This window comes from Hippopotamus amphibius, chromosome 12 (genome assembly GCF_030028045.1).
Source record: "Hippopotamus amphibius kiboko isolate mHipAmp2 chromosome 12, mHipAmp2.hap2, whole genome shotgun sequence".
Classification (NCBI taxonomy): domain Eukaryota; kingdom Metazoa; phylum Chordata; class Mammalia; order Artiodactyla; family Hippopotamidae; genus Hippopotamus; species Hippopotamus amphibius.
This window is the reverse complement of record NC_080197.1, coordinates 381,420-401,350: the sequence shown is the minus strand read 5'-3', so window position 1 is coordinate 401,350 and position 19,931 is coordinate 381,420. Positions and strand designations below refer to the sequence as shown.

General features: G+C 65.9%; 1 protein-coding gene across 1 annotated transcript; it reads left to right on the top strand.

The window, feature by feature from the left end:
• The first annotated feature begins 16,794 nt into the window (after positions 1 to 16,794).
• ABHD16B (abhydrolase domain containing 16B) lies at positions 16,795 to 18,529 on the top strand. The gene has a single exon (XM_057701421.1). It carries the CDS (start codon positions 17,052 to 17,054, stop codon positions 18,462 to 18,464), a length of 1,413 nt encoding a protein of 470 aa, XP_057557404.1. The 5' UTR covers positions 16,795 to 17,051; the 3' UTR covers positions 18,465 to 18,529.
• The last annotated feature ends 1,402 nt before the right edge of the window (positions 18,530 to 19,931 follow it).

Below are 19,931 nucleotides of genomic sequence, written 5' to 3'. Positions count from 1 at the left end.
TGGGGCCGGTCCCTGTGGGTCTGTGAACCGCTCTGCCTGACCACCGACCTTGGCCTCTCCTAGCAACGGTTGGGAGGCTGCTTTGCCTCCTGCCCGCCCCGCCCCCCGCCAGGCTTCTCTCTGGGGGCCCCGAGCCCTCCCCAGCCCCAGGCGGGCCCTGCCCCTGAGCTCGGAGGGTGGCCCTGGGCTCCCTCCTGTGTTGCTCCCCGGCCCTAACCGCCACCCCCCAGGCAGGCCCAGGTCCCTTTATCATCCGAGCCCGCCACCGCGGTGGCTCCGAGGCCTCTTGCTGCCCCCCTTCCCCCCAAGCCCCCCTTTCCCTGTCCATCCCTGTGGAGGCATCGTTCCCTGATGCGGAGGCATCGTTCCCTGATGCGGAGGCATCGTTCCCGGATGTGGAGGCATCGTTCCCTGATGCGGAGGCATCGTTCCCTGAGGATGCTGCCCTGGTCCCCGCCCCCATCCCGGGGAGGGAGGGGTCTCCACAGCCCCGCTTCCCTGGGCACCCAGCAGTCACCCTACCCAACTGGGACCTCGCTCGGCCCCGGGAGGAAAGCTGAAGACGGGGCCTGGCCGCGCCAGGGGGCACCGCTGCCAGCCACAGGTACAGGCCTGGGGCTGTAATTCCATCTCAGGCGGGCTCTGGAAACTGGGAGGCCGCGGGGGAGCAGCCAGTCGGCGCTGGAGCAGGGCGAGGGGGCTGGGGCCTCCGTCCCGCTGGACGAGCACAGCTGCTCCCTGGGGCCACAGCCTCCGAGGCCCGAGGCGCGAGGCTCGAGTTGCAGGAGCTGGTGATGCCTGCAGATGGCCACTGGGGCGGGGGAGGGGGACACCGGGCTCTCCCCAGGGTACTGTCCAGGAGCCGCCAAGCGGGGACACGAAGGGGAGTGCTGGGGCCTATGTCAGCCAAAGCCTGACCAAGCTCCATCCTGGGAGGAAGGGAGAGACGGGGCACAGTTTCTGAGCACCTGCTCTGTACCAGGAGGCTCCCCCTGGGGTCACCTGGCCAGCTTCAGTGCTAGGGGCTGGCAAGGGGAGGAAACGGAGATGGTGAGGGCCCTGTCCCGCCCACACAAGGTACAGGCCGCTCCCCTGTCGTCCGAGGAGGGTGTTCTGGGCCCCCCGGTGGGCTTGGAGAGGCCCCCACCCTGGGCAGTGCCCGCCCGCTGCCTCAGCATCATCGGTCCATCCACTCGCGCACTTACTCGGCGACGTTCACGGAGCACGTCAAACCTGACACACGCCGTGGACGTCCCACGTTTGGAGAGCAAGACGAGACGCCTTGTATTCTGGGAAGGAGCCAGGTGATAAGCAGGTCAGTTGAGAGGTCAGCCAGAGTGGACCTGGGAAGGGGGCTCCCTAGAGAAACGGCCGATGCGAGGGCAGGGCAGGGAACACGGTGGGAGCCAGTGGCCGTGCCGGTAGGACAGAAGGGCTCAGAAGACAAAGGACAGAGGGACACGGGAGCGATGGGAGAGGTGGCCAGAGCCGGGGCCATCTGAGCATCAGAATAACGTCCTGCTGGACACAAAGCACGAAGGGACGCCGCCAGCGTAAATGCCAGGCGATGAGTCTGGCATCCTCCGGGAGGGGGGGGTGAGCACACGCTCCTTGAGCGTGGACCCCCTGTGAGGGGCTTTCCTGGGGAGACACCTGGCAGGTAACCCCCTAGCCAGGTGACCGGGGATGCCATGGGATGTCAGACCCCTGTCACAGTGTGACAGGATGTGTCCCTCGCCTCTGCTGCCATCTTCCCCCCAACCCACAGCCCTGGTCTAACCCTGAGAGAACACATCAAACCCAAATTGAGGGACGTGCTGCAAAACACCTGGCCAGCAAGTCTCAAAACTGTCCTGGTCACAAAAACAAGAGCCATCATAGAAATGGTCCCAGCCCAGGGGAGCCAGGGAGATGGGAGGACCCTGCCACGTGGTACCCTGGATGGAGTCTTGGAGCAGAAGAGGGACGCTAATGGAAGAACGGGTGAAATCCAAGTACGGTCTGAACTGCACGTAAGAGAAGCTGCCTCAGTGATGTGGTAACTTTGCGGAAAGCTGAGCCAGGGGAGGGGCACACAGGCACTCTCAGGACTTTCAAATGCCCCCACTTTTCCATCTACCTAAAATCGTTCCAAAATAAAGAGACCCAACCAAACCATCAGACAAAACCTCCTCCGTCAGGCTCGAGGCTCGTTTTCACTTTTGGATCGAAGGCTCTGGGGGCTCCCAGCCTCCCCACCCTCAGGGCAGAGCTGCCAAGAGGCATAAACCCTGGACCCACGAAGGACCGGCCGCAACGCCCTGCTGAGAACCTTGACCCAGCCTCAGCCTGGCCCCCACCTGACCCGTCATGTCCCTAAAGGTGAGCCCAGCCCCCGGTCCTGCCTTTGCTCAAAAAAATCCCAATGTCGGGGACTTCCCTGGTGGTCCAGTGGTTAAGATTCCTTGCTTCCACTGCAGGGGGCACGGGTTCCACCCCTGGTCTGGGCACTAAGAGCCCACATGCTGTGCAGCACAGCCAGAAAACCAAAAAACCCCCAAAATCCCAATGCTGCCAAACCTCAAAACATGCTTTGTCCCAGTCCACTCTCTCTTTAAACCCCTGCATCTTGGTCTCAGCTGGAGCGGAGTCTCTCCTCGCTGCAGTCGTCTGCATGAAACCCAGCTCGCTGCCTCGAGGCCTGTCCGTGCTGTTTCTGTGGACAGCTGCCACGAGCCTTCGTCATGCCTGTGTGTCTGCACGCGTGTCCCGGGGCTCCTCGGGTGTGTGTGTGTTGGTGCGTGAGCGTCTGTGTGCACTCCCTCGGAGGTGGCCACGCAAGTTTGTACAAGTGTCTGGGAGTGTGTGTCCTGCTTTGCTCACTCCAGAGGGAACCAGGCCCATGCTGGACACTGGGCAGGAGATGGTCCTGCCCACGTCTCAGACCCAGGGCAAAACACCCGCTGGATGGGTAGGAGGGGACGCGGCTGCGGAGATGGACGGCGTGCAGCTTGAGCTGGGCGGGGGGAGGTCCCCGCTGGGCTGAACCCAGGTGCTCCTGGGGGGGATGACCTCAAAGGCCACCTGGGGCCATGTGGCGGCTGCCAGGCAGGGCTTTGGGGACTTTCCCCGCTCTGCAGGTGCCTACACACACTTTAGAAGAGGAGGCGGGCTCCATGGAATATTCCGGAGAGGCTTCCAGGACAAGCGCCGACGCCCTGGGTGGACAGACACACACGGTAGGCGAGGGCGGAGTGGGGCTGTCTCGCTCTCGGCCGCAGGGCGATGGGCGCCCGCTCAGGGCACAGGAAGCCAGAGCGACTGTGGCCGCGGGAGACACGGGGGTTTGCGGAGTGAGGCCGGGCTGCAGGTACCCAGTGAGGGCGGGGAGGCCCCAAAGGAGTGGCGCCGGCTTGGGTGCCTGTGACCCTGGGGCACGCGGCCCCCACCCCAGTGTGGCTGGGGTCAGGGGAGGTCACGTGGCAGAAGGGTGACCGCAGGCCACTCCTCTCTCCTGCTCACTGGGGTTTCAGAGGTCACGTGGGCAGGTGCCTGGGCAGAGCCCCACCCTCGGGGCACCTGGGCCCTGGCCGGGGAGGGGCTCCCACAGGTGTGCCTGGAGAGCCGCTCTGGCTTGGATGCCCTTCTCCAGCCAGCCTCAGCCTCAGACCCCGCTAGCCCGCCCGGGACTCTCCCCCCACTTCAGCTGGGGGTTGGGACACCAGGGTCCGTTCTCTGGGCCTCCGAGGTCTCCGTTAAGATGGGCCGACTGACCTCCAGTCCTGCCCAGGTGGGACCAGCCCCTGATGGACCTGACCCTGACCCCGGCACAGCTCCGGGAGGAAGCCGGCCCCCACCCCAGCTGGTGACTCTCCCTCCCACGGACGCCCCACACAGCCAGCGTCCAGGGTGGCACCGCCCCAGGGGAGCAGGGCGCATCTGAAATGCAGTAGGATATGTCCCTCCACTGTGTCTGCCTGCCTGCTCAGGTGGCCAGCCCACCCCTCACCACCATCCCGCAGGCTGACCCTGTGGACACGTGGGTCCCAGGCCCACACACCTGCTTTGGACGAGGGACACGGCCGGCTGCGGTGGCGCCATGGCTGCCCTTGGCTTTGCCTGACACCGGCTTTACACACCATTCGGTGCCCGTGCCCAAATGTGGCGGCTCTTCTGCCCCAGGGCCTTTGCACCTGCTCTTCCCTCAACTTGGAATGCCTTTCGTGCTCCTACCCACCTGGTGGTTCCCAGTCATCCTGGGGACCCGCTCCCAGCCCTGTCCCCCAGCCCACCAAGACAGCTGTGCACTCTTACTTAGTGGTGGGGGGAGTATCCCGCCCAGACAGGGCCCTGCTTCGGCCGAACACTGGCACTTGTGGACTGTCCTTCGCCGCCTCCCTCCCTGCGTGCAGTGAGGGCGTGGCCACGTCTGGTTGCCTTTTGTGTCCTGGGTCCCGAGGGGCCAGGCTGGCCAGAACTGGAATCAATACCCTCTGTGTGATTTTGGGTAAATCACTTACTTCTCTGGGTGGCAGTCTCACCTAAGAACCCACTGGACATAGCTAAGCGGGCTGAGCACGACAGCAGAACACAAAAGCGGCCCCAGAAGGCGCTGCCTCTCTTGTTGGCATTGACATCATCGGGGAGTTTAAGTCGCCAGGGCCAGGTGGGCGCAGGAAAGGGCCAGGGCCAGGCGGGCGCTGGGCGCGGCTCCCGGCTTTCTGCTGTGGTTTCCAGGCTCGGGTGCCCCGTGGGCACCTCTTCCTGACGGGATCTGGACTGGAGTCACCGGGGGACGCTGCTAGGAGCCCCAGGCGGAGCGGACGGGCCCCCGGAACGGGCCGTGTTGGAAGAAGGGGCTTGCCTGGTGTTGGGATGAGAACTTGGGGGGCGGTGTTCTTCCTCTGGGCCCTCAGCCCCACACACCCAGGAGAGGGTCGGGGTGGGGGGAAGCCAGGGGAGGGGGCTGGAGGAGGCTCAGGGCCTTGGCCTTGGAAGAAGGGGCTGCCCCTGCCTGCGTGGAGCTGCCGGGAGGAGCTTGGGGGAACAGCCATCCCACCTGGTGTCACCACCCCCGCCTCACAGCCCCCAGACCCTCCAGGACCCTCAGAGCCTGTCCCTGTGGCCACGCGGATGTGTCTGGTTCGAGAGTGGTCTTGGAGCACAAGAGCCCGGCTGCCCAGCCCCCAGCTGCCTCAGGCTGCATGGGGCTCCGCTCCCTCCTCCCCTGGGGGGGGGTCCTGGTGCCGGGGTGGTTTGAAAACCAGAGCCTGGAGGCCTTATCAGACCACAGGTTTTCCTGAGGAAGGAAGGGTGGGTGTGGGCCTCCGGGACGGGGCGCCTCCTCTGGGCGTGCCCAGCTGGGTGGAGGGTGCACGGGCGCTGCCCTCCTGGGGGGAGGACAACCTCGCCCCGGGAGACCCTAGCCCAAGGCCCAGCCTGGCCGAGGACAAACAGACCCCCGAGGGTGGAAAGGCCCTAGGCGGGGCTCGCGTCTCCGGAGCCCCGGGGTGTGCACTCCCCGAAATCAGGGGCAAATGGCAGCATTTCTGGGAGTGTCCACAGGGCCCCCATAAGATCCTCAGAGAGATCCGGGACGATGCAAACCACAGCTCCACTTCTAGGGGGGCCCAAGGAAATACGTGCTCGGGTTCACAAAAACCGTGTGTCAGAATGTTCAAAGACACCCTATCCGCCAGAGCCCCAGACGGCGAAAACCCACTGCCCACCCACGGCAGAGTGTGTGAGGGAAATGCAGCCGTCCCACAGGGGACCCTGGACAGCCAGGGGGACGGCCACCTGCCACTCCCGGCCCCAGGGCGGCATGGCTTCCCCAGCGGGCCCCTCCAGAAGTGGGCGGGGCGGGTGGAGCCAACAGAGCCGCGCCGCGAGCACAGCGGAGCGCGGCCCGGCGGGCGCTGGCGGAGGCCCGGCCGCTCGCCCTACCTCTGGGGACAGAGGCCCGGCCGGGCTGGCCGCCCCAGGGCCTGCTCGGCCTTCCTCCAGAGCGGGGCCCGGAGGAGCCCCCGGGGTGGTGGTCCCGAAGCCTCGCGGCCGGGCCCGGCGGATGTGGGGCCCGCCCTGCTGGAGCCGGGCTGGCGGGCCTTGGAGCGCTGGCGGGGCCGGACCGCCCGCCTGCCGCCCGCGGGGCCGGGGGTGCCTCCCGCCCCGCGCCCTCCCCGGGGGTGCCTCTGCCCCTTCCGCTTCCAGAGGCCCCGAGGCTATTTTTCACCCGCCGGAGCCGCTGAAGGTGGACAAAGCCTGGGGGGCGGGGGGGGGGCGGTGAGACGGCCCAAGAGCTACCTTCCCGCCCCTGCCCCTCCCCGCTGGGGTCCAGGCTTCCTGGGGGGACGGGTCATTCTTGACCTCAGAGGAGAAACAGCAGTCCGCCCCACCCACATAAACACACGAGAAGGCCACGCGGAGACCCCAAGATTCAGACGCCTGGGATACAGACTCAGACAGACACATCTGTGCACACACACGCGCACACGTGCACAAGCAAACACACGCCCCACCGGGGACCTGCTCAGAAACATACCAGGTGCACCGAGACTCGGGAGACAGACGCAGGGACACGTAGGTGGCCTCTCAGCGCCCCCCACCCCCCGCCCCAGGCACCTGAGCCACCTGGACACACACGCACGGGGCGGGCCCACGAGCACAGGTGCGGGGCAGCAGGCAGGACCCTCAGGCCGCACGTGAGGTTGACGTGGGGAGGGGCCTGCAGGTGGCCGTGCTCAGCCGGCCCTGCTCCTGCTCCCCAAGGACCCGCTCACGTCCCTGCAGCTGGTGGGGGCCGAGCTCCAGGGGCCTCTCAGCGCCTTCCCGCCAGAGGTGCCCCACCCTGGCCTCATCCCCCCCCAAGATGAGGGCCAGGCGTGTGGCAGGAGCTGCGGAGCTGACGTGCACCCTCTCCCCCACACCATGCCCACACTCGCTCGGGACAGGAAACCCGAGAGAGAGAGAGACAGAGAGAGAGAGAGAGAGAGAGAGAGAGAGAGAGAGAGAGAGAGATGGGGACGGCAGCCGCCCAGCTGCGGCCTCAGGGCCTCCCCTTCCCAGCCCTGCTCCCCACGTCCCCTCTCCTCCCCTGGCCTTTGTTCCCTGGAGCAGCTAACCCCCCACCCAGCGGGGGAACTGGAGTCGGTCCTGGAAAACCCCAGGTGCTGGGCTGGGGGCCTCTGTCCCCTGCATCCGGGTCCGGGGGGGAGGAGGAAGCCGGGAGGGCGGACGGGGCTCGGAACCCATCGGTGGGGAGGCAGTCGGCTGGCTTCCAAGTCCCCACCACCCCCATACCCCCACCTCTGCCCCTGGAGGCCCTGGAGGGATGGAGGAGGGCGGGAGCCGGCCTGGAGGACAGGACATCCTCTTGGCAGGACACAGGACGCCAGGCCGGAGGTTCCCAGCCCCAGTCAAGGCCAACGGGGGGAAAAGGTCACTGGGGCCTGGGGCTCACCGGTTCCAAGATGGGCCAGCGCACGGGTGGCTGGTCCAAGCGGCTTCACACCCTGACTTCAGGAAGGATGGCAGAGCAGCACCAGGGAAACACCCCAGCCCCTGACAGCTCCCCAGGCCCCTCCGGGCCAGCCAGGATGTGGGCCGGCCCCCTCCCCCAGGTGACGCCAGGCCCAGGGCCCATCCTCAGGGAGCCCCACCCCCACTGGGGACCCCACTCTTCCAGGTGCATCCTGGGGCCCCCTGCCCTGGAGGCCAGACCTCAGGCCAGCCCCGCCCTCCCCTGCCCAGGCCTAGAAGCCCAGGGACAGCTGAGGTGGGGTGAAGGCCACTACGACCTCTTGCTCCTACACCCCTTCCCGCAGCCACGCAGCAGAGCGTGGCCCCCTGAGCTGGCGCCGCTGGCCCCCGGCTGACAGTCTGCTCGATGGTCTGGGAGCTGAGGGTCCCAGGAGGTCACTGCATCCAGGTTGCCGGACCTGGGAGGCCCCCGGGCTCCGCCTGCCGGCCAGGGCTGAGTTCAACACAAGTGCCCACTGGCGATTCACAGGTGATGCTGCCAGCCTGTCCTGGTTACCCGGGCGCCCGCCCAGGTAGAAAACCAGTCTATGAACGTGAGCTCCCTGAGCACACGGCCTGAGCCTGGATCTGCCCCTGCTCACCCGAGTTCAAGTCACCAAAGGGGATTTAATCACGCATGCAGCTCATGACCCAAGAGGAACGACACCTCTGCCGAGGAGCCGAGGCCAAAGCCCAGCCCTCCGCTCCCCCGGCCCCCGGCCCTTCCCTGTCACCTCCCGCCTATGCTTCTCCTGATTCCACTCTCGGTCTTTAAAATTAGGCTTCATTGGGGTATCATTTACATACAATGACATTCACCAATTTGAAGCATACAATCTGATGAGATTTGACAAACAGGGGGTCGGGTCACCACCCCCGCTACTATGATAGAGAACATCCCCCCCAGCCCCCTCGGCCTCCTGGCGTTCCTTCTGCCCCCCGGCCCTGCCCACCACTGACCTGCCCTCCGTCACTGTGGCTTTGTGTTTCCTAGCGTTTCACGTGAACAAAGCCAGGAGGAAGGGTGTCTCCTGGAGCCAGCTCCTTCCCCGTGGCAGAGAGGCTCGCTCTGCGCCCCCCTTTCTCTCTATTGTGTGGACAGACCACGCGCCAGCTGCCGGACACGCGGGGTTCCCCAGTCTGGGGCCGCGTGAGCGCTGGTGCTGCTGTGAGTGAGAGGACGACGGCGTGCGAGCACCTTTCGTTCCTTTGGGGCACGTGCCTAGGAGTGGGCTGTGGGCCCGTGTTCCCAGTCCTTGTGTTTGTGTTTGCTCCGCCCCGGCAGCCTGCAAGCTCCCCCAGGGCAGAAACGTCCCCAGGGCCGGAGCCCGGGGCAGCTCTGCGCCCAGACGGTCCTCCGCCGAGTGGGCAGTGAGCGAACCAGCCGCGGCTGAGCCTGGTGGTGGATCGGGTGATGCTGATGGGAACGGACGGTGGCGCTCAAGGCAGCAGAGGCGACGATGGTGGAGGTGACTGGTTAGGGGGCAGGGACGGGGGTGGCGTCTGTGATGGTGAGGCCCAGAAACGCCTCCTCCGCCTCCTCACCTCCGAAGACCGCTCGTCCCACGCCCCGGAGTCACACCTGAGACCCAGCCCCTCGCCCTCCTGAAGCAACTCTTCCGGCCGCTCGCTCTGCGGCCGTGCCCCCGCTTGCCTACAGCTGTGACATCTCGCTAGGAGCAGCCCTCCTTTCTCCCAAACTCTCGGCCTTCCCCTCTCTTGGCTTCCTTCCTATCCTGTTTAGATTTCATATTTGCTCTTGAAAATACCAGAAGTGTTACACGTCCGTCCCGTCCTGGCATCTCTCTCTCCTTGCCAACACCCAAGCCACTGCTCTCCCCTGGCAAAATCGACTGGGAGCCCGGTGCCACCGGAAAGCAGACCAGGAGCGGACGCTTGACACTCTGAGCACCACCGCGTTCCTCCCGGGCCGCTGCGCCCCCCTGTCCCCGCACCCTCCTTGCGGGCCCCGCCCTGCCTTCTGGAGCCTTCCTCCAGCCTGAGCCCCGCCCCCGCCCCCAGCCCACCCTCCACAAAGCAGTGAGCGCTCTGAAACGTACATGTGAGTCTGGAACTTTCTTGATGACTCTCTCAGTGGCTCCTGAGACGTGGCGTCCTCTCAGACCCCTCTCCGCAGTCAACCACGCCCCACGTGAGCGGCCCCCTACTCCTGGCCTCATTCCTGTACCCCTCCCAGGCTCCAGCCACACTGGCCTCCTTCTTATTCCTCCATCGTGCCAAGTTCCCTTCCGCCCCAGGCCTCCCCAGGGCCAGGCCCCGGACCACAGTCCAACTCACAGCAACCTCCTCGCCACCTTCCTGGGTCTCGCTCCGGCCCCCTCGCCCGCCCTCTCGGCTCCAGGCTGGCGACCACCGGGGGTTCCCTCCTGAAAAGCCCTCCTTCAGGCGAAGCCCTCATTTGTGCCCAGCGAGCGCCTGGGGGCAGGGGTGGACCGTGCCGTGCCCAGCCCCGTGCCCAGCTGCTGGCCCAGGAGGCCCTCCGGTAACAGTTCTCGCCGGGACAGCGGGGGGGGACTGGAGGTGGGTGGTTCCGCTCGGCACCAGGCACAGAGAATGACCGAGGGGGGAGACCTGGCTCCACCCGGGCCTCCTGGGGTCCAAGGCAGGACAGCGGGCCAGGCCCAGGCAGCGGTCCCCGGCCACGGTATGCGGGAGCCCCCCAGGACGTGAGGACCAGCCCGAGGGACCTGGGAGACTCCTGCCACAGGGGTCCCAGACACTGCCTGGGACTTTCCAGGGGGCTGTGCCACCAAGGGAGACCATGCTGCTGGGGCCGGGGCACTGGGCATTTCCTGCTCAGCCTCCCTCCCCGAGGCCCCAGCCCTGTGACCCCACTCCTTCCTCCACCCCACCCCCCGCCCCCGCCAGGGGGGTTTCCACCCAGCCCAAGCCCCGCTATTTTTAGCTGAGGGAGAGGGACCAATCCTGGCCCCATCACTTCCCCCAGGGGAGTCTGGGCAAAATGGGGGCTGGGCGCCAGAGGCTGGGAGGTGGCGGCCTGGAAACCCTTCCTTCCTCGTCCCCGAGCTCCCCGTGCCAGTGCACACCGGGCAGCGCAGGTTGCTGGTGCCTGGGCCTGGTGGGCAGGGACTCTGGTCCTCGGGTGGGTGGGCCCAGGGCCTGGGTGGGCTGCCGCCTACTTCCTGCGGCCTCACCCCAGCACTTCAAAGGCCCCTGGCGGCCCTGTGGTCACTCCCAGCTCCCACGCAGCCCAGCCGGAGGGGCGGGCCGGGCGCAGGAGCCCCGGCAGCTGAGGCCTGCCCCGGCGGCTTCAAAGCGGCTGGGTGGGCAGCCCTGCGGTTAGATCCCCAGGGTGGGTGAGGGACAGGAAGGGGGGGTAACGGGGCCCTCTCTGCTTCTGTATCCTCCCCACCCCACTGCCTTTCTGGGTGGGCTCAGGGCAAAGGCCCAGACACTTTCCTGGCCCCCAGATTCTGTCTGGGAGCCGGGCCGCCTGGGGGCAGGGATGCCTCCGTGACTGTACGATGTGTGTGCAGTCCAAGCGGGCTCACCCTGGAGCACGGCCCCTCCCAGAGAAACCTCAGGGACCAAAGTGGGGGCGCCCCTTCTGGACCCCTCCAGGCCTTCCTGTGGGGAGGGGGGTGCTGACCACCTTCCCCTTCTCCCCCATCCCCGCCTCCCTTCCCGCCCCACTTTTCTGCCTGAAGCGGGGGCAGCCGGGAGGGGAGGGGGCCGCAGGAAGAAGGGCCTGCCTGTCTGGGCCCTGCAGCGGCCCTGCCCCCAGCCTCCACAGAGGTGGGCTGGACGGGCTGCGGTGGGCTTGACCTCCCGCCAGCTCCCCCCGGGACCGCGGGTGAGAGGGGTGGGGGGAGCCAGAGCCTCTGAGCAGCCGCCCCAGAGCCGAGCAGACGCTGAGAACAGAGAGTGCCTGTGAGCAAGTGGGGAGGAGACTTCCAGGGTCCCCTGGGGTCAGCTCCAGGACAGTTGCCATTTTTAATCTGCGCAAGAGACTTAGAAGGAGCCGCGAGGGCTGTAACCTAGATCCGCTCAGAGCCGCTCGGGAGGTGCCGGCGGTGCAGCCCCTCCCCCAGCCGTGCGCCCCGAAGGGCAGAGCGGACCCTGCGCCAGAGACCTAAGGCGCGACCTCGGGGGCCTGGCAGGGTCCCGCCTGCTCTGGGCTGGCTTTGCCCCACCCCCAACCTCCAGTCCCCTCCTCCTCCACTCTCCGGGGTGTGTTGGGGGAGAGCGGGTCAGGAAGGAGCCAGCTGCAGCCCACCCACCGGGCAGGTGGGAGACCCACGCGCCAGGAAGGCTGGCCTTGGGGGGGCTCTCCACCCAGGCCTTGCCCAGGCTGTCTGCTGCTCTGCACAGGAGAGCTGGGGGCTCAGCTCCTGATTCGCCTCCGCCCGCTCCGCTGCGTGCTTCTGCACCCTGGGGATGACTGCCTGGACCCAGGATGCTGCTTGGGGGTGGAGTGGGGGCGTCCCAGTAACCGCCCCACCTCCAAAGAGGAGCCACCGCAGCCCCCGGGGCTGCGGGAGCAGGGTGGCAGGGCACGGGTGTGGGGGGCTCCAGGTCACCCTCCAGGTCTCCAAGGACCACCGTATGGGCCGCTCCTTCGGAGACACCTCCCACCTTCTGCCTCACCGCCAGGAAAAAAATGTTGATGGTTTTGTGACTTGGAGGAACCAGGAGGGAAAGGCCACCTCTGTGCTCTCTGGGGACCTCGGCCCACCCCCACTGGTAGAGTCAGAGTCCCCGGGAGAGGCTCTGTGGGTGGGAACCAGGGCTCTGAGTCAGGGTGCGGTGGGGAGCTGGGGCCAGTGGGTGAGGAGCCGGCTCAGGCCCCCTGTGCTGATCCCCTTTCCCGCCGCCACCACTGGTTTCTGGGGTCCCACGCTGAAAATACGTGGCATCCCCAAACCCCAAGACCTGACTCACAGGCCGAGGGTACCCCGTTCTTTCCATCACCCCATCATCCCTGCTCCGCTTAGTCTCCCCTCTCCAGAGCCAGGGCAGGCTGGGGTCCAGGCCATCGTTTCCATCTGGCCACCACGAGAGAGAGGCTGGCCGGCCTGGGGGCCCCACAGGTGAGGGGCCTCCAAGGGGCAGCGGGCAAAAAGCAGGACTGGATGGCCTGCCTGATGGAATGGTTCCCGGTGCCTGGCCCACAGGCCAGGCGCAGCGGACATTCATGAAACGTACACACACGTGGACCAGGAGAAACGCACCGGCCACATGCCCCGCTGCGCTGCAGACACACTCCCTGCAGGACTCAGGCCAGCACAAGCTTTTGGAAAAGCGGTCTGGCCACACCCTTAGGGCTCGGGTGTGAAGGGGAAAGCACCGAGAGGCAGGGTCCTCAGACAAGGGTGCTCCTGGCAGCCGTGCTGAAGAGAAAGATCTGGGGACCTGGGTGTTCACCGGCAGAGGGTAGTGGGGCATCAGGGTCTGCACGTGGGGAGAAGTGGCCACTGACCAGCTACGGGCATGCGGTGGTGCTCACGAGAAAGGCCAGCTGCCCGGCAACGTGCACTCCGTACCCATTTTTATAAAAACAAACTATAAAATGCCCACCCTAGCCGGGCCTGTGGGTGGGCATGTTTGTGGGCACCAGAGAGGGGCTTGGAAAGGATGGCCTTTCTCACACCCTGCCTGACTCGCGGCAGGGAGCCTGTGTGACATTCTGGACAGCGTCGTGCAGCCATCACTTTACACCAGACCCTGCGGGTGGGCTGCAGGGGTGGAAAGGGGGAGGCCGGCCCTGAGGGGCTCCTGGCCAGCAACGACCCTGGGCCCTGAGTGTGTAGTGACGCTTCCGGTTGTGCACGGGGCCCCGGGGACCATCTCAGGAGCTGGGCCGCGGCCTGCACACACTGTGCACCACCCGGGGGGGCCGAGCCCCAGGGGACGAGGCCCCCATCCACCTGGCCTGGAGGGCTCTCGACGCCATCCCAGGCTTTACCCTGACGGGCGTGCAGTGTCGCGGAGGCCAAGACCGACCCGCAGGAAGGCAGGAGGAGAGGGTGTGGATGTGTACCACTCCCCACAAACCCCGCCGTCCTTGAGGGCGCCGGTAACGCTCTGTGATTCCAGATGTTCAGCAGCTGTCTTGGCCATTTCCGCCCCTTCTCTGACCCCGCATCCGCCAGGAAGCGTCCCCTCCTGTCCTCAGGCTCCAAGCCACCCCGCACCATCCCTGCACCCCATTTCCTGAGCAGAGGCGTTTGTGCAGACTCAGCCACCCCTCCCGCGGGGCGGCTTCAGCGTGCCCAGGGCCGGCGCTGCCCCTCAGCCTGGATGCCCTTTGCCGGGGGCGCTGACCCTGCCCCCACCCCTCCAGCCTCTGGGACTGGTTTTCCCTCTCTCCCTCCATTCCTCCTCTGAGGTTGGCAGCCTATGTCAGGGCCTCCGGGGAAGCTGAGCAGAACTGGCCAGGAGGGAGCCCTGCTCAGTGGGGGAGGGTGAGAGCCCTGTGGGGTGGAGGCCAGAGGTCAGAGAGCCCAGCCGGCCCTGTGGGGGGCGGAGGGGAAACGCACTCTCAGATGTCTGCCGGGTGGACCCTGGGGGGTGGCCTTTTCCATCTGACCACTGACGACTGGGGACACAACCGCACCTTCCCTGAGCGAACCGCGGCAGGGGGGTTGGGGCACAAGAGGTCACTGCTGCTGCAGCTGGTCCCGTCTGGGGGGGGGGTGTCTTCTGGAGAGGGGACAGCAGGAGGAGGGCTCCCTTCCTGTCATGTGCTTTCCTGTCTCAACTAAGCGGGTGGTTCTGGGGCACTGGGGCTCCCGCGGACTGGGAGCAGGGCTAGTGGGGTCAGAGGCCGGGTCAGACCGAGGCTAAGAGCTCTGGGGGGCCGGCAGCTCCAGCCCATTGACCTCTGCCCCCCAGAATCCGGTCTCTGGCTGTTCCCCCTTCTCTGAGCGTCCTGCTCTTGAGGGGGAGCCAAGGGCAGGTGGGCCTGGCCAAAGGAAAGCCTCCACTTCCAACCAAGTGGGAGACTGCCCCCAGGAGGACACCGTCCCTCCATGCCCCATCTTTCCCCGGGGAATCAAAACAAAGTGGGATGTGTCCAACACACCGTGCAGACGATCCCGCAGGACGCACCACCGAGTCCACTGTGTCTGCCTGGATTCGGGTTGAGGAAGCAATGAGGCCTCTGCTCTGCTGTTGGGGTCGCTCCTGAGGGCTCACAGAATGAGCCTGGAGGGACGTCCCTGGGGGCGCAGTGGTTAAGAAGCCGCCTGCCAAATGCAGGGGACACGGGTTCCAGCCCTGGTCTGGGAAGACCCCACATGCCGAGGAGCAACTAAGCCCACGTGCCACAACTAATGAGGCTTCGTGCCACAACTACTAAAGTCCACGCACCTAGAGCCTGTGCTCTGCAGCAAGAGAAGTCATCACAGTGATAAGCCAATGCACCACAACAGAGTAGTCCCTGCTCACCACAACTAGAGAAAGCCTGTGCACAGCAATGAAGACTCAATGCAGCCAAAAAAAAAAAAAAAAAAAAAGAACCTTGACCCTCTAGGTCTGCACCCTCCCCTGCCTCCCCGCCCCCGCTAGGATATGAATTTATGAAAGAGATTCCTAGGAGAGTAAATGCCCATACCACCCCCGCAAGGTTTCCATCTCTACCTCTAACCTCAGGGCCAGGGGTGGACATCTCAGGACAAGGACCACCCATCCCCGTGGGCAGCTCTGCCCATCCCTCAATCCCAGGTGTGGCACCCTGCAGGCTCCCTCCTGGGGCAGTCTCCCCACTGCCCCCGCTGCTGCCCAGGACCCAGTAAAAAGGAGAGGTGGTGGCAGGGCAGAAGGCACAGGAGCAGAGCCCTTCCCAGGCGGGACAGTGGACCCTGAGCCACCCTCTTGGGCCTCAGGACCTGAGGGATGAGTGAAGCAGCTCAGCCAGGAAAGGAGCTTGACCACCAGGAAGAACTGGATCTCAGCGCCTGGGGGGACAGGGGCTGGGGTAGAGTTGCCAGATTTAGTGAAAAACAACAAACAAACCAAAAGCAGGATATCCAGTTAGAGTTGAATTTCAGATGTCATATTTTAATATGAAAACATCTCATGCAATATTTAGGACATGTACTCAAAAAGTATCGGTTGTTTATTTGAAATTCAAATTTAACTGTGTGTTCTGTATTTCACCTGGAAACGGGGCTTGTGGGTGGGGGGAGATGGATATTCAACCCTCTCAAGTCACTCGCTCTGCCCATCCCACTGACCCCTCCCGCCCACCAACCCTGAAGGACAGCAGCCATCCTCAGCTCTGCTTCCCAAGCCTGGTGGGGGCTGCCTTGGCCACAACGCCCCCAACTCAGCCGCACGGGGCAGCACTGCAGAGAGGACTTCTTGGGGCCTGGAGCCCCCTCCCCAGAGGGCTGGTGTCTCCAAAGCAGGCCTCTTGAGTCCCGAGGGTGGGGCTGGGTTTGCCAAATTCCCTTTTGGGTCCAGGCACCTGTTGAAGGAGCCCCGGAGCCTGGCTCTCGGCTGCCTCCCCTGTGGGTTCTGTCCTGCCCTCAGGTGGGCCGGCCCTCTCTGGTGCAGGAGAGAAAGGAGAACCCTGAGAGCCCTCCAGAAAAGGGGAAGGGACAGCATGTGGGGTGGTTTCACAGGGAGGAGGGCTCGACTAGGGGCTGAAAATGAGGAACACTGGCCAGGCAGGACCCACCTGGAGAAGGTCACTGCCTCTGCAGGCGCCAGTGGAAAGAGGATCTGGAACAGGCCGGGGGTTTCCAGCCTGCGCTCACCCGCTTTCCTGGGAAGGAAGGTGTGGAGGGCGGGCGCGCAGGCAGTGAGCAAACAGCCAGGCCAGCCAGCCCGCGCCGCTCCCCCAGCACTTCCTGGGCTTTGCGCTTGCAGCGGGAGAGCTGGGCAGGGAACGGCTCCTCCCGGCTGGCCTGCTGGGGGGCCCACGTAGCCTCTGCAGACTGTCGCACAGCCTGATCCCCAGGGCTGCTCCGGCCTGCCTCTGCTCCCTCTCCCACCTGGGCAGGTACCTCAGGAGGTGGGGGCATTCCCACCACAAGCTGGTTCAGGGCCGTGGGCAGCCCTGCATTTTTCCCCGGGAGACCCAGGAAGAGATCAGCGCTGCTGATTTCCGGCCTGCGTGTCCACCTACAGTTCAAAGAGGAGGGGTCTGGGGGCTGCTCAGGTGTGGCTGGAGGTGGGCATTGGTGAGAGGCTAGTGAGGCTGGGGCCCCGGGAGGATGCAGGCCAAAGAGGGCCTGGAGAAGGTGTGGCCGCGCCAGGATGCCCAAGGCTGCGTCCCGGGCGGGCGGAGCAGCACTGGGGCCCACCCTCTGCGCGCCCATCGCGGGGGGCCGCCTCTCCCCCGGCAACGGTGACTCACAAAGAGGGTGCCTCGCCTGGGCCGCGGACGGCCCAGGTCACAAAGGCCGCCAGCGCCGAGCCCCGAGAAGACATGTCCCGAGGCGGCCCCGCGCGCGCCCGCCCCTGCCGCCGCCCTTCGGGCCGGGCCTGGGCCTCCCGCCGCGACCGCGACCCCGGCCCGGCCACTGGGCCTGAGGGCTCGGTCGGTGCCCAGGCCCTCGGCGCCCATGTGCGTGGTCTGCTTCGTGAAGGCGCTGGTGCACGTGTTCAAGATCTACCTGACTGCCAACTACACCTACAACTTCCGCGGCTGGCCGGTGGACTTCCGCTGGGATGAGGTGCGCGCCGCCGCCGGGAGCGGCCGCGGGCACCGGGCGCTCACGTGCGCGGCGGCCGCGGCGGGCGTGTGGCTGCTGCGCGGCGCGGCGCTGGGCGAGGACGCGCCCGGGCGGCCGCCCCGCGGGGCGCGCGGCCAGGCGCGGTGCCTCCTGCGGCAGATGCGCGAGCTGCCCGGCCAGCTGGCCAGCTACGCGCTGGCCCACTCGCTGGGCCGCTGGCTTGTGTACCCGGGCTCCGTGTTCCTGACGACGCGTGCGCTGCTGCCGCTGCTGCAGCAGGGCCAGGAGCGCCTGGTGGAGCGCTACCGCGGCCGGCGCGCCAAGCTGGTGGCCTGCGACGGCAACGAGATTGACACCATGTTCATGGACCGCCGCCAGCGCCCGGGCAGCCACGGCCGCGGCCTGCGCCTTGTCATCTGCTGCGAGGGCAACGCCGGCTTCTACGAGATGGGCTGCCTGTCGGCACCGTTGGAGGCCGGCTACTCGGTGCTGGGCTGGAACCACCCGGGCTTCGGAGGCAGCACGGGCGCGCCGTTCCCTCAGCACGACGCGAACGCCGTGGACGTGGTGGTCAAGTACGCGCTGCACCGCCTCCACTTCCCGCCCGCGCACGTGGTCGTCTACGGCTGGTCCATCGGCGGCTTCACGGCCACGTGGGCCACCATGACGTACCCGGAGCTGGGCGCGCTGGTGCTCGATGCCACCTTCGACGACCTCGTACCGCTGGCGCTGAAGGTCATGCCCCACAGCTGGAAGGGACTGGTGGTGCGCACGGTGCGCGAGCACTTCAACCTCAACGTGGCCGAGCAGCTGTGCCGCTACCCCGGGCCGGTGCTGCTGCTCCGGCGCACGCTGGACGACGTGGTCGGCACCTCGGGCCCCCTGCGCCCCCTGCCGTCGGGCGACGTGGAGGGCAACCGCGGCAACGAGCTGCTCCTGCGCCTGCTGCAGCACCGCTACCCCGCCGCGATGGCGCGCGAGGGCCTCGCCGTGGTGACCCGCTGGCTGCGCGCCGGCAGCCTGGCGCAGGAGGCCGCCTTCTACGCGCGCTACCGCGTGGACGACGCGTGGTGCCTAGACCTGCTGCGCTCCTACCGCGCGCGCTGCGAGGACCGGCGGGAGGACGAGGAGGCCTGGGGGCCGCATGGGCTCGCCTTCCCCTGGCTGGTGGGCCGGGGCCTGAGCCCGCGGCGGCGCCGGCAGCTCGCGCTATTCCTGGCGCGCAAGCACCTCAAGAACGTGGAGGCGACCCACTGCAGTCCGCTGGAACCCGAGGACTTCCAGTTGCCCTGGAGGCTGTAGACCGCGCTTCTGCGGGTCTCTTCCCCCACCCCCACCCACCCCAAACCAGTAAAGCTGGCCCTGCCTGGGATCCCCACCTGGTGCCTGGGGGAGGGTGGGGCAGTGCATAGGGACCTGGCACTCCGCCTCACTGGGGCAGCCCCTTCCTTCCTTTCCCTTCCTCCCTCCTACATTTGTGGAAGGTCCCAGTCTGCTCCCAGCTCCTAAAGGGAATGCAAAGATTAACCTGAGCCAGTTTATGGCAACACTGTGTGATGGGTGCCTTGATCACCTCGAAAGCACGGTGGGAACACAGGCTGTGGGACGCCAGGAGGCATCCTTCAGCTGGACCGGGTTACAGGATGAGTGTTGGGAAAGATGAGTGTTGAAGGGTCTGTGCGAGTCGCCCCTGATTATGAAAGGACATTGGCTTTGGAAGGGCGGTAGAAGTCCTAGCAGGTGGCGCTCCCCAGGAGTGCTTCTACAGGATGGGGTTCACCCTGGAACCACAGACTCAGAGAAAGTGGCAGGCGCGTCCAGGTGGGACTAGACACACCTGCACTGACCACTCACTGCTTTGTTCCTGGCTCAGAGAGACAAGCCCTCTGCCCACCATCATCTGTACTGTAGTCGCTTCCTTAACATCTGCCCTGAGTTGTATGAAGCAGGGACTACCAGCTGTCCCTGGGGACAGGGGCCGGCCAGGGTGGGTTCAGCCAGAAACTCTGGAAAAGCTGAAAGAAGGCAAGTGAGGCAGGCGTATAACTGACAGCACCAGAGCGGGACCTGGCCTGGATGCCCCTGGGCCAGTGCAAGCAGAGGCAGATACCTAAGGTGACCTAAAGTACCAGGAAGACCTGCGGGGAGAAGGTGAGCTTTGAGCTGAGACAGGAAGAGGAGTTAACCAGGTGAAGGAAGGGGCTTCCTTCCTAGGGATCAGTACATACAGCGTGGCTTGGCTGTCAGGGGGAGTGCTGTCCAGAGGGTTTGAATACCACTAAAGGATTGCTTGCAGAGGCAATGTGCCAAAGAAGGGTAGTCGTGGCACTTGTTTTAGCGGGATCGGGCTGCCCAATGGCTACACACCTCTCCTCTGACAAGTGTGGCAATCTCTCCTCCAGAGTCGGCTGGAGCAACTCAACTAGCTGGGTGATGGGCGAGTAGCTCTGGCCTCGGTTTCCTCATCTGTAAAGTGGGGAGGGCCCCCCCCCCCGGCTCACCGGGTTGCTGTGAAAAGGAAGTAAGACAACACGGGGCCGAGGGGCACCTCCAGCGGGAACGGGCAACTCGTGGTCGCGGCCTTTTTCTGCGCAACCCCCATACAACTTCAAAGATCCCTACAAAAAGGACGGGCTCAAAAAGAAAAAGGGCCCCAACGTCAGGGGGTCAGGCCTCGGAGGGATCGCAAGCGGCCCGAGTCTGACCCGCCCAGGTACGCGAGCCGCGGCGCTCGCGGGCAGCGCCAGACAACCTGCGGAGCTCCAGGAG

What these genes read in the sequence shown, in the direction of transcription:
- ABHD16B (XM_057701421.1), top strand. Translation starts at nt 17,052, where the DNA reads ATGTGCGTGGTCTGCTTCGTGAAGGCGCTGGTGCACGTGTTCAAGATC.